General features: G+C 41.7%; 1 protein-coding gene across 4 annotated transcripts; it reads left to right on the top strand.

The window, feature by feature from the left end:
* Positions 1–447: 447 nt before the first annotated feature.
* On the top strand, positions 448–27547 carry ago3a (argonaute RISC catalytic component 3a). 4 transcript variants are annotated; one of them, XM_088409900.1, is made up of 19 exons: positions 448–1165; positions 9353–9524; positions 9609–9729; positions 9922–10130; positions 11442–11578; positions 13139–13273; positions 13349–13436; positions 15040–15187; positions 15266–15385; positions 15474–15596; positions 16637–16770; positions 16847–17031; positions 17617–17776; positions 17851–17941; positions 18027–18221; positions 18588–18722; positions 19865–19966; positions 20049–20248; positions 21101–27547. In XM_088409900.1, exons 1-19 carry the CDS (start codon positions 1147–1149, stop codon positions 21207–21209), a joined length of 2583 nt encoding a protein of 860 aa, XP_088266026.1. In that variant the 5' UTR covers positions 448–1146; the 3' UTR covers positions 21210–27547. The 4 variants fall into 4 exon arrangements, with proteins under 4 accessions (XP_088266026.1, XP_088266025.1, XP_088266024.1 ...); XM_088409899.1 differs by having other exon boundaries at positions 15474–15617; XM_088409898.1 differs by having other exon boundaries at positions 13139–13436.
* Positions 27548–27794: the final 247 nt, after the last annotated feature.

Genomic DNA, 27794 nt, shown 5'->3' with positions numbered 1-27794 from the left:
CAATTAGTTGTCAAGTAATCGTCGCAGCTCTAAAATAAATACACTCATGGCAGTGTAACATTGTGTACCGTGTACGTACTTTATTTTTTTTTTTTTAAGAATCCCTACTCTTCCAGGTAGCGTGACATGACGTCATCAAAAGTCGCATATTGTGCTTCGTACTCGCGGGAAGTCGGGTTAAATTTTCAAAGCCAAACATTTTTTTCTTGGTAGTCACAGGAAATATTTTTATACAAAATATAAATATTACGGATACGGATGCATAATCACGCATACGTCTTTTTGACAACGATCACTCTTCACAAATCCATGTGGGAGCGAACATGACATTGACAGCATCACCAGGACGTAATAGCACCTTAACAGGAAGTGAGGGGCGGAGCTTTGCTCGTGACGTAACCAGTGCTGAGCCCGACTTGCCCATATTTAGCAGGCTCGCCAATGAGAGATCCCCAGCCAGCCAAGGCAGCCTCACTACATCTGTCATCCTCGGAAAAAAAAAAAATCTCAACTCTTTCGGCGTGCACGGAGGACTTGACAGCTGGATTTTACTTTTCAATTTTTGGCAACCCCGGCTGTCAAAAACGACGACGCCGGCGTCGTGTGGAGAAATTTAGCCGGCGAAAGTGCCTATTTCGCCGATTTTTTTTTCTCCCACCTCCCTCCCTCGCAAAAGTAACCGTCACAATTCTACCTCGTCGCAAGCGAGCTAACCGGCTAACGTTAGCCCGCTTTACCGACGTGTAATTACGGTGTGACACGGTTTTAAATCCACCCCAAATGCGCCTTTTTGCTTTTGGGGGATTATTCAACATCGCTGCGATGACTTCCTGACCAGCGGGATACTTTTAATAAAAAATAATAAATAGGCTTCACGGACGAGCTAAAGTGAGCTAACCCAATCGGGCTAGCAGTGACACCCGGGACCGGACACGTTGCGAACCGAGAGGAGGTGGTGGAGGGGCGGCCTGAGACTTGACAGCTTCCCGGCTCGAAGAGGCCCGGAGCCCGCCTTTCTGCGGAGGCTCAGGCGCCGCTGAGCCGTGGGGAGACACCGGCTTGAAAGGAGGAGTAGCAGGAGAGCCGGGCTTTTTTTTTTTCTTGACAAGTGGGATCCGGGAAGTAAACCGGGCAGAGACCTCATGAATGGAAATCGGAATTACAGGTGAGACATTTTCTTCAATTTTCTCCGGGGCCTCGTAGGTTAACTTACCGGCAAAGTTGTTTACCGTAGTCAGGGAGACTGTCACCCACACACTAAGTGCAAACACAAAAAAAAACGCGATGTTTCCCAACATTTATTGAGCAAACCTTATATTTTACGGCAAAATGTGGATACTGTACAGAGGAAAATTTAATATTGGATGATTATTTGCTGTCTGTCACTATACGTCATTGGCATAGATAGTCGAAGATAATACTTCAAATAACGATGTTATTTTTCTGTACAAACTTAATTACTGCATTCGCACTTAAAGTAATCAGCTCTATTTTGATAATCGATTAATTGGTTTGAACCATATTGCGCTACTCAAAACTGTCTCAATTCGATGTCTATTTCGACCCGATTTGGGCGACTGATAGAGAAACAGCTAACAAAAGGCTTGAGCTAAATAAACACTAGGAGGATAAAAATTACTAGATTGTCAAAACAGGTAGAGGTTCAAAACTGCACCATGTGTACTGTCCTAAATGTGTTCCAATAGTATTTATTTCATGGCAAAGTTTGACCATATTTCCATGGACACCCAGGGGTTATAAAAGCACCTTCTTGGCAGTAAGTAGCAATGGGAAAATGAAGCTTCATGAACCCCTTGTGATACCTTTTTTTTTTTTTTTTTTTTTTTTTACACCTTTAGATGATGCACTTGGTTTACTTGGTTTTCACTAAACCACAGTGCCAGACTGGTTAACACATCTGTGGGTTTTCTCCGGGTACTCCCATACGTCTAAAAATGCATATTGGACACCCTAAATTGTCCTTAGGTGTGTTTGAGATATATGCTGCCCAAAAACAGCTGAGATAGGCTCCGGTACACCTGTGATCGGATTAGCGCTCAATTTAACAACTGGATGAATGGAAGGATAAGTCAAGAGTGCAATCTAGTGTAGTAAAAAAAAAAATATATAAAAAGTGGTTCCCGAGACATAATTTTCACTTTTTTTTTTTTAATTAAACCAATTATTTGACTTTTATTATGTGTTAACACATTTGACCCTGACACAAAGCAGAAAATGGAGGAAACAGTTTTTGCTCGTAATTATTATCTTAATTCTCCAATGTTATGAAGAGAATGTTGTCAATAGTTTACTTGTACGCTAATTCTTATGTTGCGATTTGCTCTGCAGAAATTAAAATGAATTTATTCGTAGGAAATTTCATTTTTAGTAAATGCTGCTGGCCACCTAAAAATGGATGTTGGACCACATATGGCTCCTGGGCCGCACTTTTTGACACCTCCATCTTCATTATAGCACAAACTAAGATACGATGACATTTGCAATATAACTTCAAACTCATTTTACAGCATAAATCCTTAGAAATAACTGACAAGTTGTGTCTTTTTCAACTACAGTTATACATTGTTTGACAGAAATGAATCACCGGTTGGCAAATTTGTGAATGATGAATTGGTGGGGGTTTCCTCTATTTCCTTTTGTAAGTGGGGCTACAAGTGACAGCGGTTTCCCCTTTCAAGGCTGTGGGTGGTGGTAGAGGAGGAGGGGGGGGTCGTCTGACCTCTCGCTAACCTCAATGTAGTTGGTAGTAGAAAACAAGCAGTTTCTGACCTTACGTTAGTTTTTGAGTGAGTCACGACTTGAAAATGGCTCCGCGAATTGTTGAGTGCTCCAAAGTGCTCGCAATTATTACAAACAGCAGGTGTATTTTTGTACCGTTTATTGCTTCAGAGTTCATTTCAGGTGAATTCTGGTAAAAGTAGCGCGGAATGATTTCTGAGTGCACAAAATGCGCATCAATTTTTTTGAGACCATCTTCTGCCTTCAGTCGATTGTGTAGGCAAAAAAAGTTTCCATTTGGAGTCATCTATCTGTTTATGACATCAGCTTCTGATTAGGGTTCGTTTGGGCAAGTTTTTTCTCAGGGGTTTGCCTGAGTAAAAGTCTCGCAATTTGATCCTTGGGTGGCTCATTTTTCGTAAGTCTTAGAGAATCCTCGAAATGATATTCACAAGCAACCAAGAACCTGTCAAATTTCTCGCTGACATACACAAGTCACTCTGATGGTAAATGCGACGTTGACTGTTAGAAATTTCCCCCACCTACTACCACATCTGTTAATAATGCAAATGTCAACAGTGAGCCGGCCTTCGTTTGTGATGCGCTTGTCGGTTAAACGGCTCAAACTGCCCGGCTTTGTCCGCCCTGCAAGGGAAGCGCTCCACTTACTGTATGTGGCCGTGCAAAGCGACTGGCTGGAGGCGCAGTTGACAACATTTGATCTTCGCCCTCCTTCTCTTCTTCCTCCATTTTCCTCCTCATTAGTGTCTCAGCACTTCCCATGGCATGTAACATGAGGGACTGGGAGGTGTTTTCCCAGTAACCAAGCACCGTAAGTGCGGACAATACTGTTAAACGGCTCCCAGTATCCACGAAGCAAATCAATCGGGGTCTCCTTTTCTTTCCATCCAGAAGTAGTGTCTTCAGAAAGGCGCTGATGTACATCCTGAGAATTTTTGCAGCAACCATTTGCATGTTTTCTCAGTCATATTTTTTTTACCATCAAACACATCCTCTACTTTTTGCCGAAGAGCTCGCCCATTCACGTTGAAGTGATTCATCTCAATTGAAAAATGAGCTTTATACTGTATGTCAGGAAGGAGCTAAGTTTAGCCTGGGTTGTAACAGTTGAGGCTGAACCCAATTGAGACATCACCTACTCTGGCCAGCCTTGATCATGGTGAGATATACGTATGATGTTGGGTGGTCATCACACTAGCGTAAACGGAAACTTTGGAAGTGGAAGTCAAGTCAGATCCATTCTTGACAGTATTAAGTTCTATCTGCTCCCACTAGTAAAAAAACAGCACTCTGAAAATTTCTGCTTTTGTGGGATATGAATTAGGCAGCAACATCCACCCGTTTTTGTCCATCTCAGGAGTTGGACATTTTGCCACTTGTTGTCTCCTGAAAATGACATCACAGTTGCTCAGGTAACGGCCAATCTTGTCACATGACCAAAAAACCCAACAACAACAACAGGTGCATAAGTAGATTTTGCTGCTTAATCCATTTTCCACAAACATACTATTAGTCAGAATGGCTTGTTTAGACTAATGGGGGTGCATATAAAATATTATTGTAAAGACATTTTTTTTTTACTTCTCTTTCCTGTATGATCACACTGTTTAGGTCAGGTGTCGCCATCCCACGGCCCTTGAGCCGCATTTTGAACCTCCACTTAGTGGCTCTCCTGAGCTTCTTTAAAAATGTACAAAATTTGGAAAAAAAGGTGTACTGTTATCACAACTTGTTGGATACAAAGCCAATCTTGATCATTTGCAAAAAAAAAAAAAAAGCGTTTGGAGCTAGCAAGATTAAGAAAAGCACTTACCAGAAACCATCTCAAAAACATGTCTCCAATCACAGGTAAACTTACAGCCGTTGCTTTCGAAGGTTTATTTAAAAAAAATGCACCATAGTATAGTATACAGCGGAGTAGTCTTATGATGCATCATTCTTTCCGGGATGCGCTGCAGGGAAAACAAAAATGTAATCATGAAGACTCTTTATTTTAGCCTACTCATTCATTTTAAAATGGCTAATATTGCTAATATCGACACTTCGGGCTTGTGTTGCCTTCACTATAAGGCGTATAGAAGGATTTTTTTTCTTTGGTCCAGTATGGTTCTTTCAAAATTTTGGGTTACCGATCCCGGGTTTAGGTGAACTGTTACATTATTTGTTTCCTAAAAAGGATACACACTTTGCCAAAAGCCAGATTGAAGTTTATTTAGGCTTTTCGTGTCGTTATCATTTACAGAGATGCACATATTTATTCTTTTATTTGAAGATCATCGGCAGTCCTATTGCCATGTCTTCTTAAAATGGTGTCTCGCATCTCTTCAAATCTTTTCATTCCTTGAGTCATTCGCCCGACTTTTGGCCGGATTCTCCTGCAGGATGTAAACATTGGGCCTCTCTGATTACGAAGCTCGCCAGCGAGGTAAAGGAGACTGACCCAAAATGTCCGCTGCGAGGGGGGCCCCCGGTCAGCGCTGTGTTTGCTCACAGCATTGCCGTGTGCGTGAATCACCCAGTTAGCTTCTCCTCAGCCTTGAGCTTTCCACTCTTGCCTTGATGTTGCGACTGGCTCGGTGGCGCCAAAGGCCCCCGCCGCCCACCTTCTGTTGAAATTTGATCTTCTTCTCCTCGCGTCACCCTCATACACACATACACTCACTTGTTGCCTTGTCGCCGTTTTAAGCAGACGAGCAGCGTCGCGTGAGAACATGCAAATGACTGTCGTGGCTTTGAAAGATGACACTGCCGCGTTTGTCCGAGCGCCAGACTAGATTAACGCCGCCTGCCACATAAATCAAATCCGTTTTCATAAGCGGCTTGTCCATGTTATGTTCCTTGATGGAGCCGAGAGGCTAAACTTAGCTGTGATCCCCCCACCGCCGGGATAGTTTTGATTACAGCTGAAACAGTTGATCGATAACTAATCAATTATTAAATTAAAGCAAGTATCATTCCTGCTACTATTGGATCGATATCTGTATTGGACAGTATTTTTGGCTGCACTATTGGTATCGAATTGTACGTGAAAAAGTTGTGTTGGGACACCCTTATTTCAAACACATAGGCTGACGAGCGCCATTCATACAAAACTCCAGCTTCATCATGTAAGCAACTGACTTTGGAACACCATTAAAAAAAACACCTACTGCAAATTTCGGACTATAAAACACATTGCTTATAAAAGCTGCAGCAGCCAAAAAATGGCCTTTTTTTTTTTTTTTCATCACAGATAATCCATACCGGACTGTAAACTGCAAGTCATAACATCAGATATTTATGCAGAAAGATGGTATTTTTTGTTTTTTTTTGTTTTTTTAAAACCCTTTTAACCGCCTGCTTATAGCAGGATCCGCGCTCAAATCATGACAAAAAACGTTTCGGCTTATAGTCTGAAATTTCCGGTATTTATTTACAACAAATGCAAATGTTTGAATTTTCATAGTATTGTTTTGGTAGGACAGCTCTTGGGAGCAAAAATAGATGCTTGTTCCATAAAGTGAACCGGGGAGTTTTATCTGACAGCAACAATATGTTTGACTTACTACCCTATGTGTAAATTGGTTTCAAGCGGCTCAAGTTGGCGTAAAAAAGCTTGACACTCCCTGGCTCGGCTCCATTGGTCCCTTAAGACCCGACCGCAGAGATTCGGTCCAATCATCTCTTCTTCTGGTATTTTTATCACGCCGTAGCGACTAACCGTGCAGGATGTGGCTGCGAGTCTCCCGGCTGCAAGATGGGACACTCCGGAGAGGCCCAAAAAGGGCACGTGGAGTGGGAGGAGTCAGACGCTGTCAATCACTCGGCGTTTGCGAGTGTGACTGACGCCATTGTGCTCTGTTCCCACTGCTCAAGCCTCGGCGGATTACAAGCACAACAGCTGTATTGTGTGCTTGTGTGTGCGCACTTGTGAGCCGTGTAGACGTTTGTGTACTTGGGGGTGATGGATGTCGGTCTCGCTTCTCACCGTCTTCCCAACAGTTTTGGATCACTGCCAAGTGTGCTCCATTCACTAGTGGGAGTTTTTAATTTGATAACGTTTCTGTCCAAGACTACAATATTTGAACTGGTGTTTGTTCGTGGATGAACTGATTCAATCATGGAAATATTCCCACGAGCGCAGGATTTCCAATTGGACCAAGTTGTGCACACATTACGTCTAGAGGTGCAGCAATGAAGTACGACTAGTCAATTGCCAAAATCAATGGATTAATCGTTTAGTGACCAAAAATTGTCCGAATGCTCAAAATGTCAGGCTTTTGATTGGGAAAAATTCAAGATATTTCTCGTCCTATTTGAAAGCAGACTGATTGTCATTGTGTGGAAACAATGTAAAACATTTGCAAACATCTGCTTTTACTTTGGAAAACAATGATCAACATTTTTCTTTTCTTTTCTTTTCTTTTTTTTTTTTTTTTTTTAAATGTGTGTAGGAAGAAAAAACTACTGTCCACCATTCCAAGAGACTGAAAAGTCCAATTTTTATTACACAGGGATCAAAATTCAAACATGTTTTGAATCTTTTTTTTGGGCCTACTTTATGATTTGCTCGATTATGGGATGTAGTCTGAATTTCATTGTCAAGTTTATTTAAAACACACATTTAAAAACAACCTCAAAGGGCTGACCAAAGTGCGGTACAATTCCTAAAATGCAAAACAAGTTTTCACGCATAAATATGATAGTAAAACGGTGATAAAATCAATATAAAGCAGAGTTAGAATTAAAAGCGAGGTAAAACAGAGTAGTGTGCTATTACTGTTCATATGACAATAAAACTCGAATCTCGAATTCTGGGTCATCTATTAATCGACAAAATAATGGACAAGAATAATTAATTCTGAAAATAATTTTTCGTTGCAGCTCTATAGCTGTTGCTGTGGCAAGACATTTTTTTTTTTTTTACTAGAAGTTGCATCACTCCATCCTGTAAAAACTAATGGCGTCAACTAAGCTTTCATATATTATTGTGGGGTGTAAAAAAAAATAGAATGTCAAGAAAATTATGTCGTCCAAAAAAATAAAATAAAAAAAACAGCCCAGGGGGGGCAAGATTTCCATGTCGTTAAATGCCCGCTTAATCCCACCACTCCCTTGCGACCTCTGTGCTAACCCGGCTCGCATCCGGGCCCAAATTTAATTACGGTCCCTCGCTCTGCGCGCTACACAAGTGTGGCCTTTCATGAAGACTTTGAGGAATATCTTTCTTTTGTAAAATTGTCTGACAAGGGGCCTTAAGGGAATATTATATCACATCTTTTTTTTTTGTGCTTTTTTTTTGGGGGGGGGTATCATAAATTCAAAACTTCCCCCAGATAAGCAAGCAGGGCACTGACTGACTGTAAACAAATACATAGCTTCAGTCAGGACTTGTTTTGTTTTGGAACTCCACCTCCTTCTCTCCCTTCCAACCACATGTGAGTCAAATCAGTGATGAATCACTTTTGATTTACCGGCGCAGGCTTTGCTTACTAAGCCCTAGATTTTTTTTTTTTCGGGGGGGGGGGGGGTGGAATACATGTGCCATACTGGCTTAAACAGTCTGGTGACTTAAAATGTTATCTCAAGCGTGACATAGCAGGCGAGACTCAGCGGACACTAAAATAGCTGCGGCACGTTTAAGCTCTTTTCTGTAAGGGGTGCAAAAGGGGAGTCAAGAGTGACTCATGTGTAAGACATCTCAGTGCGATAAATATGCTTCATTCCCAGAGCGTATGGAAAGAAGCTAGCTTGAGGGGGGGGGCTTTTGTTGTATTTGAAAATGTCACTCACAGTTCATCAATGTGTTTTCCCCTCCGAAGTAGCACACATGTAAATGTTGACATTTGGAATTTCTGCCATTGTGCACAATCGGATGCATTTATCGCCCTCTGTGTTTTGTTTAATGTCTGACTTGAACTTTTCAAATGACCCAAATTGTGTTGCTTTTTGTTTTTTTGCTTCTCATTTTTGTGTGTATTTGGTTCGTTCTAACTTAATCTTTCGTTCATGTGTTCCCTATATTTTGAGTCTTATATTTTTACTTTAGAAATTGAGGTGTCATTGTTTTGTTTTGACTGAAATGTTATGTTTTAAGACTTAAACGACCAACAGGATGTTTTGACTGTAATCGTAGGTCTAGTTATCTGTAAATGTGTAAGACTGTTTTTTTATTACGGACAGCAGGAGATACTGCTTTTGCCATTTTCTGTAGCTAGAACAAACATGGCAGCCTCCAGAGGACCCCCCCCCCCCCCCTCCCCATGTAACATACTTTAATAATAACTACACCTACGATTATATTTAAAACATAGTTGGTCATTAAGAACATTTATTTGCAAGTTTTAAAAAATTATAGTCATTAAATTTTTCTTTGTAATGAAAAACACTCTAAATCTTACAAATTGTCCCTTAAGCATCACATTTGCCACACACATACACCACAATTAGCAGCACAATGAACATTGAATATAATAAGTAGGAAAAAAGTTTAATTTATTTGCGTTCTATTGAATTGCTTGCTGTAGATACAGCACATTTTTTAGCATGATATTTTGATTTAGATGCCGCACATGAAATTCACCTTTTCCTCTATTTTGTGCCCATGCCTTAGGAGCCGTTGGGGCCCAGTCCCTGTTCGCCATGCCTCGGCGGCCCGGCTATGGCACCATGGGCAAGACCATCAAGCTGCTGGCCAACTGCTTCCAGGTGGAGATCCCCAAAATGGATGTCTACCTCTATGAGGTGGACATCAAGCCTGACAAGTGCCCACGACGGGTCAACAGGTTAGCGATGTCCTCTTGGAGACTTTTTGCGTTTCTCAAATGTGACGGCACTGCGTGAATGTGTGCTGTGGATGTTTGTCACAGGGAGGTGGTTGACTCCATGGTGCAGCACTTCAAGGTGACCATCTTTGGGGATCGCAGACCAGTCTATGATGGAAAGAGGAGTCTCTACACGGCTAACCCGCTTCCTGTGGCTCCCACGGGGGTTAGATGATGTTTATCTCCTTCCCTTCTTCTTCTGTCCTACTGGTCATTCTTCTTCTTTTTCACCTCATTGGCTTTTTCCTTCTCCACCTTCTTGTCCTGCTTTATGTCTTTTTTCTTATTCTATTTTTACTCTTGTCTTCTTCTTGAAACCCTCAGTGCTATTGTTAACTTGACTCCCCCCTCTTCTCAGGTGGACTTGGACGTCACTCTGCCGGGCGAGGGGGGCAAAGATCGTCCCTTCAAGGTGTCCATCAAGTTCGTGTCTCTGGTGAGCTGGCACATGCTGCACGAAGTTCTGACAGGCCGCAGCATGCCTGAGCCATTGGAGTTGGACAAGCCCATTAGCACCAACCCCGTGCACGCCGTAGACGTGGTGCTGAGACACCTGCCGTCCATGAAGTGAGCTTAAACGATTATACATACTGTAGTATATGTGTTGCATGTGTGGCTTCAACTCACTCAATCTCAAAAATGTATACTGTGTATTTATTGACTATTCAATCCCAGGTACCTATTTATTTTTTTGTTATGTTTTTGACTAAGGAAGGGTTTAAGAAACTTCAATATAAAATGAATCAAGAATTGAATTTTGTGTATCAAGTGCCGATGTATGCAATGTATGCAAAATTGCTAAAGACTTTAGCAATTTTGCACCTTGTACGTTTAAATTTTCAAAACGATCAATTACTTTCGGTAAAGAAGTGCTAAAGTAGTCAATTACTTTTGTTTTTTTAAAGGTACTAAAATAAGTACTTTTAGTAATTAAGTACAAACGTAAGTGGAGTTGAATTTCTGGACTCCTAAAAAGAGAAGTAAAACTCTGTCTTTGCAATTGAGTGACATGATGAGCGTGACCAAATTATTGACTTGGTTATCCCATTATTCAGTGTGCGCATATACTGTACAAACACATCCACGTCTAACACTGTGCTATGTTCAGTATTTTTAAAATATGTTTATGCTTGCGATTTTTATATAATGTATTTAAAATTTGTATAAAGAGTGAAATGTGTGGCCTTTCTACAAGACATTTTCACCTAAAGCTTGTAAAGTATACCGCTAATGCACAGATTCACTTTACCGTCTATCCGCTCTTGTCAGTATCAGCAACCGCCATCCAAACGGAAATCAAACCGGGCTCAAATGGGATCCCAGTCAGTCCAGCCAGGCCTCTAACCCGATATCACTTTCCGAAGCTTCAGCTGGGGTGTGATCAGAAGTAATCTCACCGTGGCTTCCATAAAGCTTTATCAAAAGGCGTCCATACACATCTTTCATTTGGGTTTGTTTACAGCGGCCCCCGCTATCTCATTGGCATCCTCGCACATTGTCACATTGGAAAATGTGTGCCCTTTGCACCGCAATGCCACAATGCAGCGTAATAACTTAGAGCTCGCCCATGCCCTCATGTCTGTTTATTGTAAACACCAATCAGCCTTCAGGGCATCTTTCATTATCACTTGTTGTCACTTTTATTAGAGGTAGACATTGGAACACATTTTCCTGATTTAATAAATCTGGGCGCGCTTTATATATTTTTTTGACAGGTAAGTTGGAGTTTAAAGCTACATGTGAAATCAACATTGCCCTTAATAAAGAAGTAAACACCAAGCCAACCAGATACAGGCCCCCCCCCCCGCACATATTCAACCTCATTGATCACTGATTCGTCACGATTGTCATGGAAGCCTTTTTTATTTCCTCTTGTAGGTACACGCCGGTGGGCCGCTCCTTCTTCTCGGCTCCGGAGGGATACGATCACCCCCTGGGCGGTGGCCGAGAAGTGTGGTTCGGCTTCCACCAGTCTGTGCGCCCAGCCATGTGGAAGATGATGCTCAACATCGACGGTAAGCGCAACGCATCTGAGCTGGGCTTGTGAAATGCTGCCTGTGTGTGTTTGTTTGTTTGTTTGTGGCTGGAAGAAAGCGAAGTCCTTTGGGTTGGACTGCAGTTGACTAATTGGTTGCTATGGAAACAGGGCAGCGTGTGGCTGCGTTTATGTAGGGTTTATGTTGGGGGGGTGCAGGGCAGGGTGGTGGCTTTGAGATGTCAGCTGGGTGAATGTGTGTGAGTGATGGCTGTGCATGTGCATTTCCTTTGCATTCTATCTTAGTTTTTTTTCCAGAGGGCTTCAATACAGCCCCTTCCTGCTCTCTCATTGGGTTATTTTTTGCCCCCAATCTTGGTATGGGGCTCACACACTGGATTGTAGTTATTTTCATAAATGTAAAAAGGTTTCAGAGCTAATTTGGTTGGTAAGTACTCTGTTTGGGGAAAAAAGGTTGTTGCCCACAATAAATGATACACTCACATTTTTGTTCATATAAACTTAATTACAGACAAGTGGCACCCTTCAATTTTGCATTTAGTGCGACTGACTCAATGTGCAAGTGTGTTTGGTGACAGCGGATTTGCTGTGGCACCTGCTCCTAGCGGTGTGAAAGTGGTTTATCATGGCAGTGGCTCGTGACCATGTGTCATTTAACATCACCCGTTACAGGTGTGTGAAAGAAGTCTGTTTGAGCACACAAGCCAAACGTCCCTGCATTAGCTCAAGCCTAGCACAAAAAGTTACTGTAGCAGTCTAGAAAACACAAATGTACCGGGTCTACTCTTCGTCAAAACAGTTCTCAGCTGTCTTAGTCTGTAAAAGCAATAACTAGAGCAAACTTTACACTTGTTTTTTTTTTTTTTGTCTTGCTGAATTTGACCCTGTCTCCTGCAAATCTGTTTTTTCTCATCATGATGGCCAGAGGTGGTACGAGGGTCTTGCCAAAGGTTAGCAATTCCTTAAAAATTAAAAAAAAAAAGGCAACATTGAATGAAAAACAAATTCTCTCCTACCCTTAGCCTGTGAACATCAATCCTGGACTACAATTAAAAGAGGTGAAAAAAATGATTTCAAAACAAAAACATGGGGCCTATGCCTTTAGAATCAAAGGGCACAGTGTGAGGGACAAAAAAATCTCTTGTCTTCGTGTTGACAACTTCACACAGCTTGAATTTTTGTGCTGTTCATTAGATTTTGTGCAAACTTTTGCTTCCCAAAAACTCAAATGAAGCTCTGCACACTTTTTGAGATCAAGCATTTCAGGTGTTGTCTGGACAATGCTCGGAAATGGTGGATCTTTTACACACTAGTTGCCAAGCCATTGGTGATAAACTTGCTGTCGGAGAGGCATTATGCAAATTGAAAGGATTTTCCAAAAAGGGCAGTTAACAAAAGATTTACTCGGTGGTGTCTTTTAGGTAAGGCTCTCCAGAGTCCCCGCTATTTGTACTCAATACTTCAATGGGTCCATTTAATATAATTTGAACCCTTTAAATGCTTTGATGGCGGTTGCTTTGTTTCATATCACCCTCGGTTGCTATATAAGCTGTGACATGTTCTTTATTTTATCTGAAAGTGTCCGCCACCGCCTTCTACAAGGCCCAGCCGGTCATCCAGTTCATGTGCGAAGTGCTGGACATCCACAACATAGACGAGCAGCCCCGCCCTCTCACCGACTCGCACCGGGTCAAGTTCACCAAAGAAATCAAAGGTAACGCAAGAAAGTCTCCCAAAGTATCATTTGCGGTTGAGATGAAAACTTTTTACATTTTGTTTTGTAAATTAGGTTTGAAGGTGGAAGTGACGCACTGCGGAACCATGCGGAGGAAGTACCGCGTCTGCAACGTGACCCGCCGACCGGCCAGCCATCAAACGTGAGTCACCCAAGGGGCCCCGGTCGGTACAAGGCGGCAGAGGTTCTGTGGTCACTTGGACGGGGGCGGCTGCACATTAAAAACCCAGTAAAGCAGATGCTTGCCGAATGGCTCATTACGGAGTCAGCATTAGTCATCCCGCAGGGAAGCAGACTTTAACCGTTGCCTTTGTAAAAGCCTCATTCATTTTTTAAATAACCCAAAGCAAAAATAACAAAAGAATACTCAAAAGTATTCAACCCTTGGTGTCGTAAAATGAATTTGTGTGCTCAATTAAAAAGTAATTGTGAGTGCAACCGCACATGAGTTTGTATGTTTTGATTAAGAAATTAACTGTATTGTGCTGTTAAGTTTGTTTCTGAGGAATAGCAATAATAATGCGACTGTTTTATACTTAATTATCAACAACTATCAACAAATTAAAAATGGCAATGTATGGTCAATTAAAATTTAACGTATTACCCTCTTGCGCATAACGGTCAAAGAATATAAATACTTGTTTTTCTATTTCAGAAAAAAAAAAGACGAAATGAACCATTGTTTTTCTAAATGTCAAACTCATTAAAGGGAGAGTATGAACTTTTGAAGAATTTATTGGGTTTAAAAGACAAAAACAAAACAACTAATTATTTCCATTACCATTCGTTATCCTTCCTCAATGGATTTCAATGGTTGCTGATTGGATGCAAAATTTTACTATTTGTGGGGCATCCTGGTACTTTTGTGAGGTCCACTGTAACATAAAGGAGTGCTTCTCAACCCTTTTTTAAAAATTAGGTATCACCTGTGAAATATTTTTTTCCAGTCAATTACCACCTAGACAGGCCAAAGCATTTTTGTTGACGAAAGACTTAAACAGAGCAAGCGAATCCAGAAAAACGATACTCAACGTCATCAATTTTATTCCCTAGCTTGTCTGCCGGAATATAAAGTCACACCACAATGCGCATCCATGTAAAATTTAACAAGATAACTGCATAAAATGTTTTACGAATGAATCACTAACACAATTTAGTAGTAAAGTACTCCATGTTACAATTCATTAGTTCTTGAAAATAAAAATTCACTGTTTATGTCATACCATTAAAGATCATTAAATTAGATGTTCCCTTACCTACAGAAGTGCCTTCACGTTCCCCCGGGGGAGGGAACTCGTTCCCTTATTTGAGAACTACTGATATCAAGAACAAATGCAAGGCAAAACAGATGTTTTTACATGATAAAAAATAGGTTAATTTTGCAGAATTTTAATTCCAGACACTTCACACACCTCCCATTTGCTTTGAAAGCAGTTGTTGCAAATGTCATCCTGCATCATTTGTGTGGTTCCACGTTGTCCAAACTTGATGGAGACATAGTACGGAAAAACCAAACATTGTTCAACAGTTACATTCCAATCTCATGTACACTTGGTTTTATCATTGAAATTATGGTAGGACATGCTTTTATTCAGATGTTGAATTGGGAGTATGTAGCAGAAAAACCAAAAGCGGTTTCACCAAATTCAGCTTTAGTCTTAGACTATTTGCATAATCTCCTTAGGAAACCCAAAGCTGCGTTTTTAATGTAGGCGTTGACACGGTATGTTTTTGTTTTTGTGAAGGTTCCCCCTCCAGCTGGAAAATGGCCAGACGGTGGAGCGCACTGTAGCTCAGTACTTCAGGGAAAAGTACAGCCTGCAGCTCAAATACCCCCACCTGCCCTGTCTGCAGGTGGGCCAGGAGCAGAAGCACACTTACCTGCCCCTAGAGGTGAGAGACCAACTTTCCTAAACATGCCTGAAAACAAAGAGAAAAGGGGAAAAACTACAAGTCTGTTGTTTTTGTCAGGTGTGTAACATTGTAGCCGGTCAGCGATGTATCAAAAAGCTGACAGATAATCAGACTTCCACCATGATCAAGGCCACGGCTCGCTCCGCGCCCGACAGACAGGAAGAGATCAGTCGGCTGGTGAGCACCATGGAACAAATCTCCTACATCGCACTTAAGTTGACTGAAGCTGACATTTCTCCCTCCTCCCTCTGTCTTTTGATTCAAGGTACGCAGCGCCAACTACGACGCCGACCCTTTCGTTCAGGAGTTCCAGTTCAAAGTGCGCGACGAGATGGCTCACGTCACAGGGCGAGTGCTACCCGCCCCCATGCTGCAGTACGGCGGCAGGGTGAGCACAGAGCACTTTATGGTACCCTTCTTTTAAATCACACCCATTCTCACTTGTTTTTGTCTGTCACGCTATCCCCACGCTCCTTAGCGGGGGAACTAATACACTGGCTCCTGTTTTAGTGTTTTTTGTTACTTGTCAATCTATTAACATTTACAAATGGATTTTTAATGCAAAAGATAAACGTTAAGACTAAACCGCAATGTGCATTTACATCCGTCTTTGGGTCTGTTTTAGAATAATTTCAAGCAGAGCTATTTAGCATGTTGCAATTTTTAATAATAGCTTCTTTGTAGGTTTTTAGGGTGTCAAAAACCTTATGTTAGCTTAATCACTTCCGGCTTTTTGGAGCAATGATTATCTTATGTAAGAATAGACTCACTCCTTTCACCAGAAAAAATAGTTCGATTCTGTCTTTCTGTTCATTTCTAATCAGCAGAAGGACAAAAGTAGGTTGTGTAAAATGTAACAATCTTTCTCAATGGACTTACAAGCTGCTGATGTCATACCTCTAAAGGGGCATCCTTGGTCATGGTAAAGTTGCTTTTTGAATTCAATTTGAATTCTACAGCGGTGTAGCATCAAACGCTCCCTCGACCATCACCGTTGTAAAACTTAATTGACTAGTATACTTGTCGATGGCAGCGAATGATTTAAGGCATTTTGAAGCAATGTTATATTTGGCCAAATGTGCAGAAGTTTTTTTTTTCTTTTCTCAAATACAATGATTATTTCAAATCCAATATGTGCACCTTTCAATCTGGATAAACATATTCATCGCTTGTAGCTCATAATCACAGTGCTTCTTCACTTTTCCCACATAGATTCATATATTCCCTCAAAATTATATTCAGGACACCCCATAGTGACAATTGCTAACATATTTTGGGGGGGGAAAGTAAATTACTGTGAGTATTTTCCGAATGTATTAATTATTTCGATGTGTGTTTATTATAGATGTGTTTCTTCTATTCGTATATGTCTGCACGTTTTTCCAATAATCCAAAGTACACACGGTGAGACCGCACTTGTCCTTTCAGAATCGCACAGTGGCCACGCCCAGTCACGGCGTGTGGGACATGAGAGGCAAGCAGTTCCACACCGGTGTAGAAATCAAGATGTGGGCCATCGCCTGCTTCGCAACGCAGCGCCAGTGTCGGGAGGACATTCTTAAGTCAGAACTGATTAAAGCCTTGGGTTTTCAAATACGCCGTCAATGAAGTAGTAACGTTACAAAATGTCTTATTTAGGGCCTTCACAGACCAGTTACGCAAGATCTCCAAGGACGCCGGCATGCCCATCCAGGGCCAGCCATGCTTCTGCAAGTATGCCCAGGGAGCCGACAGTGTTGAGCCCATGTTCAGACACCTGAAGAACACCTACGCCGGGTTACAGCTCATTATTGTCATCCTACCTGGCAAAACCCCCGTCTACGGTGAGTTAGTGATGTCATGACCGTTGTCGTTGTCTACTTATTGGAATAATATTTGCTTGTTAAAAAAAATTACAGGCAGCAAAAGATTGGACAAAGCAGCCACTTAAAAAAGTATTACAATTTGCTCCTGGGTTGTTCCTGATTTCTTCTGCGCTGTGGTTTTTTGAAATTTTCCATACATATTACCACCTAAAAAAAAAATCAGATATCAAAGTACGGATGACCTCAAAACACAGTAGCATAGTAGACCCAAGGTTCAAAAACAATCCTTAAAATGTATGTGGATGCATAAATGTAGGAAAATTGAACAATATCCTTAAATACTGATTTAGTTAAACTGTATAGCACATTCACCAACTGTATCAACTGTTCAATGTTTCATTACTTACTGTTTGCACAATTTGCCTTTATCCAACAGAGCCGAACCACACAATTCAGCCATAAAAACAGTCATATTTTGACCAATACAGTTAAATTAGAAGTGATATTTTGCATTCTGAGAGACAGACACCGCTATAGTAACATAAAGACATCATTAAAGTTGCTCGTGGATCAAACAAATTTCTGATGTTTGTCCCAATTTAGCCGAGGTGAAACGCGTAGGAGACACTCTGCTGGGCATGGCCACCCAGTGCGTCCAAGTGAAGAACGTGGTGAAGACGTCCCCTCAGACACTCTCAAACCTCTGCCTCAAGATCAACGTCAAGCTGGGGGGTATCAACAACATCCTTGTGCCGCACCAACGGTAAGCTTTCCCTCCCCTAGCTCTTGAACGCTCACCACAGCAATGACCGCATCTCATTTCGTGTCCCTCCACAGGCCCTCAGTGTTTCAGCAGCCAGTCATCTTCTTGGGTGCAGATGTGACGCATCCGCCTGCCGGAGATGGCAAGAAGCCCTCCATTGCAGCTGTAAATTTCATCTGGATTAATAACATCGACAATAAGTAACTATTATTCCTGCGTGAGTCATACAACTGTGATTTTTGTCCCCCAGGTGGTGGGCAGCATGGACGCTCACCCCAGCCGCTACTGTGCCACCGTGCGGGTGCAGAGGCCCAGGCAGGAGGTGATCCAAGATCTGGCCTCCATGGTGCGCGAGCTGCTCATCCAGTTCTACAAGTCCACGCGCTACAAGCCCACCCGCATCATCTTCTATAGGGACGGAGTATCCGAAGGCCAGTTCAGACAGGTCAGCTTCTAACTACTCACAAAATGTGAGAAATACCGGTAATCAATTTTGGTTATATTCCTTTATTACAGACATAATGTAATGACTGTAATGTGTAGACTGGAAAAGTTGCAGAAAGTGGACACTCTTGGAAATTTTCACTTGTTGTTTAACTACCATCAAGTTTCTTGTAAGAGAACAGCAAGCTGTTCATTTAGTCCTGAAAGGCTGGACAGTTTGACATGTGCATTCAAACGTTCACAGAAGAGCAAATAAAATTCATCCCCAGTGCATTTCAGCCCGAAGTTGAAAATTCCCCCGAGATATCCGTAGCATTTTGCGAACAGCGCATGTTCCCCTTTGCCGATTTTACCATGTGTCGTACAGGTGCTGTATTACGAGCTGCTGGCCATCCGCGAGGCCTGCATCAGCCTGGAGAAGGAGTACCAGCCGGGCATCACCTACATCGTGGTGCAAAAACGCCACCACACACGCCTCTTCTGCGCCGACCGCAACGAGCGAGTAAGCCCCCTCCCGCCGCGTAGAAAAGCTTTCGGCAGAGCACTCGGAACGGGCGACGTTGATTACCTTTTGGAGCTGGCTCCGCTGTTCACCTTTCCGACCCATGTTAAGTAGCGGTCGATTAAAGCATTAATGCCCGTAGATCTCCGGAGCGGCACTCAAGGCCACCGGGGCCGGCGTACTCAGCTTGTGTTGTTCACATGGAGCCGTAAGCTCTCATGAGCATTAGCCTTTTAATCGTTTGGCCCAGACTGACTCGCTCGCTCGCTCGCTCGCTCGCTCCATCAAGTCGTTGTGCTTCCAGATGGGATTTTAGCGCTTTAAGAGCATACCCCACTATTTACCTTTTTTATTTTTGTAAGCGTTTGCTGCAGTGCTGAAAAGTGGGCTGGGGAAAATGGAAAAAAAAATATATTGATGGCATTAGTTGGGAATTGACTGACCTTGTTGTTAAAACGGCTGTTTTTTTTGCCAGAATGGAAGCAGGGCCATACCATTTATAACGTTTCTTCATGTAAGATTGAATTTTTATTTTATTAAGAGGACAGTGCGTAAGATTTAGAATGTTTTTCATTACGGGCAGCAGGAGGTGCTGTATTTACTTACCATCGTCTGTAGCTATAACAGACCTCCCACTTATGATAACTCGACCTACGATTATATATAAAACATACCGGTGTTTAAGAACACATTTATTTGCAAGTATTTGGAAATTTATAATTATAAATTTATATATTATAAATATATATTCTAAATTTATAATTATAAATTTGTAACTAACCCTAAATTTTTTCCTAGCTAAATTCAAACTTTAATCTTATGAAATTTCCCACAAATATTAGTTTGATAACTTTTCTAATAATCTTAAAACAATGTCTTTCATGAAAAAAAACTTCGGACTTAAAATTCTCACAAGTGACATTTCCAAATTTGCTGTAAACTTTATTCTAGTTATACGGTTTTCCTTAGTAATATGACTTTACTCACCTAATTGCAACTTTTTTTTTCATAAATTCATACATTCTTTTTGTCACGCTCAAAAACGTATTCTTGTATGATATTTCTTATGTTGTCGTACTTGAAGGATTTCAAGAGGAAATCCTCAAACATATAATGGATGTAAATTGCGACGCATTTGTCAGGTTGGCCGCAGCGGAAACATTCCTGCCGGTACGACGGTGGATACAGACATCACGCATCCTTACGAGTTTGACTTTTACCTCTGCAGTCACGCTGGAATACAGGTGAGCGCTCTTGTTATCATACTGTTTGAAAAATATCGTTACCGGCAAGGAAATCCAAACATTTGCGTTCTGCGGGTGGCAGGGCACCAGCCGGCCCTCCCACTACCACGTGCTGTGGGACGACAACTGTTTCACGGCCGACGAATTCCAGCTGCTCACCTACCAGTTGTGCCACACCTACGTGCGCTGTACCCGCTCGGTGTCCATCCCTGCGCCCGCCTACTACGCCCACTTGGTGGCCTTCCGTGCCCGCTACCATCTGGTAGACAAAGAACACGACAGGTAAGGCCACGGGAGATGACGGTGTGCTACAGATGTTGGGAAAAATGAAAAGAAATGTTGAAGCTCAGCTTCAAATATAGGACAAGGTCAAATTTATTATAAAGTAAAGGAGCGAGCTACATGAAAACCACAGAACTATTTTTCTACCTTCATAAATAGGACCTGATTGAAAAAGGAAAAATATGTACAGATAAAACATGGAAAAATAGAAAAAGAGAAAAACTAATGTTTATTCTCAACTAATGTTTTTTGTCTCAAAAATGTGCTCACACCAACATTTATTATAAATGATATAATATACATATACTGTGTATACAATGTGTTTGTGTGTGTGTGTGTGTGTGTGTGTGTATATATATATATATATATATATATATATATATATATATATATATATATATATATGTATATATATGTATATGTATATGTATATATATATATATATGTATACGTATATGTGTGTGTGTGTGTATTTATGTATGTATTTATATATATGTATGCACACACACACAAATGATGACTTTCATTCTTGTTAAATTACAACCCCCTTCCTTAAAAGTATGACTTCTAAGACTGTAACATTTTTCCTTGCAATTTAAACCATGAAATTGGTTCAGCAATGGCTTGTCAATCAGGTCAGTTTTCAGTTGAGGGAGCAAGGTTTTTCGTAAGATTCCAACTTCCAATAATTCCAATAGTCCTTAAAAGAAGTGTGTATTGCTTGTGTGTGTGTGTGTGTTTGCAGTATATGTGATTGTAAATGCATGCTATATGCATGATAGATAGATAGATAGATAGAACTTGGATCGATCAATCTTTGCATTCACTGTTCGCTCTCTGTCCAACGTGTAGCGCCGAGGGCAGCCACGTGTCAGGTCAGAGTAACGGTCGAGATCCGCAGGCCCTGGCCAAAGCGGTCCAGATCCACCACGACACCTTGAGGACCATGTACTTCGCCTGAGCTGCAACACACCATTTTCATCCTCCACACATGAACACTCAGACCCACAACACACACGCATACACAGCCATCGACGGATGGCTTGCCAGTCAGTAAGTCCTCATGCACGCACGCACGCACGCACACACACTCGCCTAGTCAATCCGAACCGGACACTGTGCAGAGGGAAGCAGGGAGAAGGAGAGGCAGCACACTGGATTGAGGATGCAAAAACGCTGCTTTTAACCAGGAAAAAAAACCGAAACAAAACAAAAACTCAGCACGAATATGCAATAGAAACCAGCCAACTTCTTTTATTTCCATCCTTTTTTTTTTTTTTTTTGCCTTTCTTTGTTTACTTGTTTTTTACATTGTAGACCCCCCTTCTCCGTTTACATTCTGCCCAGCTGTTCTAAGGCACCTCAAATCTGTTCCCTAGCAGCAGCAAATTTTACTTTTTTTTTTGTTTTAAGGAGACAGTAGAGTGGGGAATTCTCTCAATTATGAATTCATTTTTTTCCCTAGCCTCCCTCTGTGAAATAACCAGTTTTTTGAGCACACTGCCACCACATGGCTACGAGATGAAATGTCATCATGAGAAGCCTCATCACATTCTCCTGTTCTACTGTGGGTCAACCATTTGAGAATTATTTATCCCACTGGTTTTATTAATCGATAACAAATATGTGTAATGTCATTTTAATTTTTTAAAGATAAATCATGGACATTCAGCCACAACAAAATGCAGCAGGAGCCAGGAGGGTAAAACTTCAAAACGGCTCAATCTGACCGTTAAGGTAGTTGGGAATTAAACTTTACAGCGGGTCACTTTGACCCGAAACAAAACAGAAGAATTGAACTTTGCGATATTTTATTTTAATCCAGAAAATAACAGGAGAGTTGAACTAGACGATTGGTCAGTTTGATCCGCGGCAAAACAGGAGAGTTAAAGGGACAGTGTTTAACATTTAGAGCGTTTTTAATTAAAAAAAGAATACATTGAAAAAAACTTGCAATTGAATGTGTTCTTAATGACCCACAATATGTTTTAAGTATAATCATAGGTCTAGTTATCATTGAATTATATTACAAGGCGGGTGGCACTTCTCAGGAGGCGGCCATGTTTGATATAGCTGCGGACAATGGGAAACGCAGCACCTCCTGCTGTCCGTAATAAAAACGGTCTAAATCTTACACGCTGTCCCTTTAAAGAAGCGGTCACTAGTTTTTCTTGTCTTGATACATCTATCACAGCCATCCCTGGATTTTTTTTTTTTTTTAGAAATGTTATTTAAAGTATAACACTGTTGTCTTTTTCTATACCCTGATGTCATTTTTGTCCTGTGTATTTTTTTTTTTTGCGTCATGTGAAGCTTTGACATTGTCCTTTTACCATTTTGCAACCGTTTTGGTTCCCCGGCAGCGCTTTTGTTTTGCTTTTGAGTGAGAGATCACGTCGACGGCTCTCCGCTAGTGCAATAACGTGCAGAAGGAAGGGAAGAGTGAAACCATCGACACCTTTGACCAGAGGTTTGCAGACTGTTTGGCACTTTTTAAAAAGTAATCTTCTGTTTTCTGTGTGCAAAGTGCAGTTTCCACGACATCTCGCATTCTTACTTGAAGGATTTATCCACGTGCGTCGTTTTGGAATTCCCGATACTGTAAAGTGATTTTGGACCTGATTGCAGCAACGTGGAGTACAAAGGCCATAAAACAGAGGGCGGGAGTATTTTAAGTGCCTGGCAAAAGGGTGAATTGCGCAATGCCAAACGGGCGAAGTAACTTAACCGACAAAATGATTCACCCGATGCCTCGTGATCTTCTCGACAGACTGACTTTTCCCATCGGGAAATCATCCTGACCTTTGCGCGTGCTTATATTTTTGCCTGTACCGCAGTGTTAGCTTGGTAGCTTTGCTTGGTCCGATCGTCTCGTTAATTATAATCGTGGTTTTGAGTTCTACAAGTTTAGACTGGCTTCGGAACAAAACGCAACAAAAAAAGCTGAAGAGTCAATTGGAGACCACTTTTTTTTGGGTTTACTGTGTCAAATACATGTCTGGAGAGCGGTCGCTACTCGACTCCTTTTGCGCTGCTGATGGTCTGAAGCTTTTTTTGGGGGAGGGGAGGGTGGGTTTTGGGTATTCCTTTACAAAGTTAACTGCACTAAAAAAAAAAGCGTGTGTTCTGGTTGTGAACACAGGCGTGGTGCTACTCAAAACCGATGGAGAATCTGAGGCTGAACTGAACTTGAGACAAGTTGGGCATGTTTGGAAAATCAAATACAATCAGAGTGACCTCCGCAATAAGGGTGGGATAGCCACACCCACTACCATGTGGAGTGTCAGATAGGCCCCACTTCCCTGGTGATTGGGGATAGCCCTATGACTTTAACCCCTCTGCATCTAAGGCATTTCACATCAAAGGGAAAACATTGAAGGAAAACACCAGGGAGCTGAAATTTCACCCAGACGGTGCCAACATGGCACGACCACTTTGCATCACTCTACCAGGAGTGTGCCATCCATTGGCTAAAATACTGCAAGAATGATGTGACACAAAATGATCCAAATATTGCACGAGATTGAATGGGTATCATTGCCTTGATTGGGTGGGAGGGGCCAGCCCCCAACTTCCTGGTTGATTGCAGTATCCCCCACGACCCTGATGGTTAGCGCGTTACCCAAGTTAGGCCGGGCTGACTCTAGGATTTGGGAGGCTTCTCGATTCTTAATTGGGAGTGTGAAACGGCTTCGCAATCCTTGTAGGTGTTTCGAGGCTCCCATCGGGTCTGAAGGAAGCCCCAATATGGACGTGGGATAATCCCCTCTACTGAAGTGGGTGTGGGATGGTTCCCTGTTTCCCTGGTGAATATGGGACAGCCATTACTTCCTAGGTCAGTGTGGGACAGCCCTGACTACTTGATGAATACGGAATGTCCCCATTACCTATTTTTGGTGTTTTGGTCTTCCCTGGTCCATTGGGACACTATGGTTTTGGATGCTTCTTGAATCTTTGTCTGTGGAAAAGCCAACGGGTGTGGGACGGGCCCCTAACTGCTACTCTGTGCGTGTGGAGGTTGCCCTGAAAATGAGGTACGGCCTGAAAAAGGTGTGTTGTAAATTCTTTCATCCACTGTCGCATTGGACTACCTTCTGAAGGCGTTTCCGGCATAGAAGCTTGCAGAGGTCGTAGCCTCCGTGATGAAAAGCCTTTAAAAAAAAAAAAAAGCCAGATCAAAAGTATATTTGTACATTTGAAACGATGTAATGCACAACAATTATTTTTGCTAACAGATTAAAAAAAAAAACAAGTAGTCTAATTATTCTTAGTAATAAATGTATCGTCATGTTATGGTAAAAAAAAAAAATAATGACAAAGTTTTTATTCTAATTACTATTGCAATAGACTGTTGACTTGTGTCACTGTAAATCGTATAGTATAGCGAACGAAGGCGGGTGGTCCAAAGTCGTGACGTGTCTTGATTGTGACTGTCGTACTGTTAGCATCGGGCGGTGGACCTGGAATCGCCGACCGCACGTCGAATGCTAATTTTTTTTTTAGATGTATATTCATAGAGTGAGAAAATATATCATATTATAGCTCCTGAATGTTCTTTAGCTTCTTTTTCCTTTTAAAATCCACCCTGGTGCTGACACCTGCCCCCGAACGGGCAAGTGATCCATTTATAAAGAGTGTCGGAAGACTGAAGTAGGTAGTTTGTTTTTATGCCTTCGGTTGCTGGTGCTTATCCATTGAGAATGTACGGCTGAACTTCTATTCGGACTAGCGGGAAAAATGTCCCCCCTGCGAATATAGTGGGAGATTCCTATTAGCCTGATGAACCTTTAGTGCAGAAATGGGACGGGACCCTATTATCTTGGTAATTGTGGGTCTACCCCCCCGTGAGCCTGGGGATTGCGGGATAGGGCTACTATCAGGGTGGGTATTGCTTGGAATTGCGGAGACCCCTAAAACCTGAGGAACAGGTACTCGCGGGAGTGAGATGGCCCCCGCCATCCTACTCTTGTTTTTGTTTTGTTTTTTTGGCAAGTGATTCATTTTCAAGGACCGTTGAAAGATCTTTTATGAACATTTTTTTCCTGCAGTTTAATTTCCACCCTGACCCCGGAGAACCTGTTTCTTTGCCTTCAAGTTCCTACACAAAACCCCTTTAAAAAAACAACAAAAACTGACGTTTTGCTAGTGAGGTGTCTGGTTTCGATTCAGGAAAGTCAGATTCTGAGTCGGAAGGTTAAGCGATTCTTGGTGGTCTTTACAAGGTCTCGCCTTTAGTTTGGATACGGTCACGAGTCGACGAATGGGTTCGACGTAAAAGGAAGTGGTGCGAGTTCAAGGGAAGTTTTGCCAGTTTTTTTTTTTTTTACTAGAAAAGCTTTGTCTCCCTTTAAAGTAACGGGCCACACAGGAAGTGCCTTTCCTCTTGACTCTTTTTCAAGAAACATCGTTTTTTTTCGTTCTCCTCGAGAGACGGGCAAGCATCGGTAGTGTCTTGGACTTTGGATTTTGTCGTCGGTGCAACCCATGAATGTCAACCGCAGCACTTTAGAGACCGCCGTTTCAACTCTTTGAGGTCGAGTCCCTTATGTCTCAACCCGGAGTCTTTAATCCACCACTTGGACCTTTAGACAAAACCTTTGACGGGGAGGGAGAACCGAAGGGCATTAAAAAAGAAAAAAAAAGAGACCAGCAATCAGTATTGAACGTTTTTTTTGGGGGACCTGGCGCTCCCTTATGCTAATGCTAGCACTAGAGCAATGTCGGGGGGGGAAATGAGCCAGTAAGGTGTCGACTGAAAGTTCAGGTGGGAAGGGGTGGGGTGGGATTTTTTTTTTTTCAGGGGAGTTCTCGGAAACACTGCACCTCACTTACCTTGGTATGCTGCATAATGTTCTACGATGTAAGAGAAAAACTGCGAAATGCTAATATGACACACACACACATGCTCAAGTAATGCCTGACATTCTTAACTTAGAGTCCAAATACATAACTGTAAAAAAAAAAAAAAAAAATTTGTCTTAACAGTTATCAATTTTTTTTTAATTTGTTCTTGAGCCGACGTTTCCTTTATGTTGTCCTATTTAAATGTGTTATGAAATATATATAAGAAGCCTATATATGCGGAGTATTTTATGGCGTATTTATTGAGTGTTTATTTGTTGTTTTTTTTGAGGGGGGCGGGTGTTTGTAGCCTTATTCTCATATGCGCAAGCACAACAATATTGGCGAACGGGCAGATTGTTTTTATTGTTTTTTAAATAGAATGTTTTTCTCATTTACCCTTTAAACGCCAATCCTGACGTTTTAAGCCGTTTTGGACTTGAGTCTTTTGGGTACATCTGCCATGTCGTTTCCATCAAATGGACTACACGTCATACATAAAAATGCGCGTAATTGCTGTTTGCAATCTCGAAATGAACCGAAAATGCGCTAATGGACATTTAAAAAAAAAAGTACTGCAGGAACCCGCATTCAAAAATGTGGACAAGGTTAAGTTCACTTATGTGGCTCAATGGACACTTTTGGTTCATCCTGAAATTTTACTTAAAAGACCAAGGGGCGGAGCTACTTGGTGGCCAGGGGTGCCCATGACTGGGCCATCCCACTGTAAAATTCCTGGTTACGCCCTTGCCTTGTTAGTGTATACACAAAAGGTCTTGTGTTGTGTTTTGTGCCACAGGAACCTAGGTGTCAAGAAAAAAAAAAAAAAAAAAAGCCTTAACTGTGTCCTAAGCCTGCGTACTTGAAACCGATCGTACGTTTAGTCTCTTCTCGTTCCGAAAATCATTCAAATCGCGACGCTAATGTCCCCTCGTTCGGGGTGTTTTTCTCAGCGTGTTTTCTGTCTAGCCCAGCTACCGAATGTCGGGAATATTGCGATAATAACATCCGATCTGGATCGGAAGGCTAGCTAGCGAGACCCGTGCCTGTAATGCATCTTCTTTTCGGCACTTGAGAAAAACGTTTTGTTTTGTTTTTTCTTCTCCAAAGCAAAATAATCTTTTCTTATACCCGGTCAGCATTCCAGTACCGAAGTTGAACCAAATATTGCGAAAGAGATTAGACGTCCCGATTGATCGTCCGCGGCCAAGGAGACATTTCATTTAACGCCCATTTTTTTTTTTTTCTTTGCAACGTAGCATCTCTTTGCGTCAGTCGCACGAGTAAAAATCTCCGCGGCAACGCCTATGTGATTTGCATTTGTCGCAATTGTACCAACTGCTTGATTCTTTCCTTTTTGTAACTTCTTTTAGGTCGTCGGCCTTTTTTTTTAGTGTTGCTTTGCTTCTGTTTGAAGTGTATGTTTGACTAATACTTGCAATAAAATGCTTTGCTTTACGTCGGTCATAAAACGAGACTTCATATTTGTTCAGGCTCACACTTATCACCACAATTGGCGTAAATAGTCACACGCTTCCTAAAATAAAAGATGCCTTTGTAAATACTTTTTTAACAGACCAGTAAAAAAAAAATAAGTACACATATGTCCTCAAATGTTGGGAGCGAATTAAAAAAGTTTTCATCTAAGGAAAAAAAAATTCCCAGGTCCATTTAGGCTAAATTAGTGTTTATAATGTACTGAATT

This window comes from Hippichthys cyanospilos, chromosome 3 (assembly GCF_059441005.1).
Source record: "Hippichthys cyanospilos isolate Australia breed blue-spotted pipefish chromosome 3, RoL_Hcya_1.0, whole genome shotgun sequence".
Taxonomy (NCBI): Eukaryota; Metazoa; Chordata; class Actinopteri; order Syngnathiformes; family Syngnathidae; genus Hippichthys; species Hippichthys cyanospilos.
This window is presented reverse-complemented; position numbering and strand designations above follow the sequence as displayed.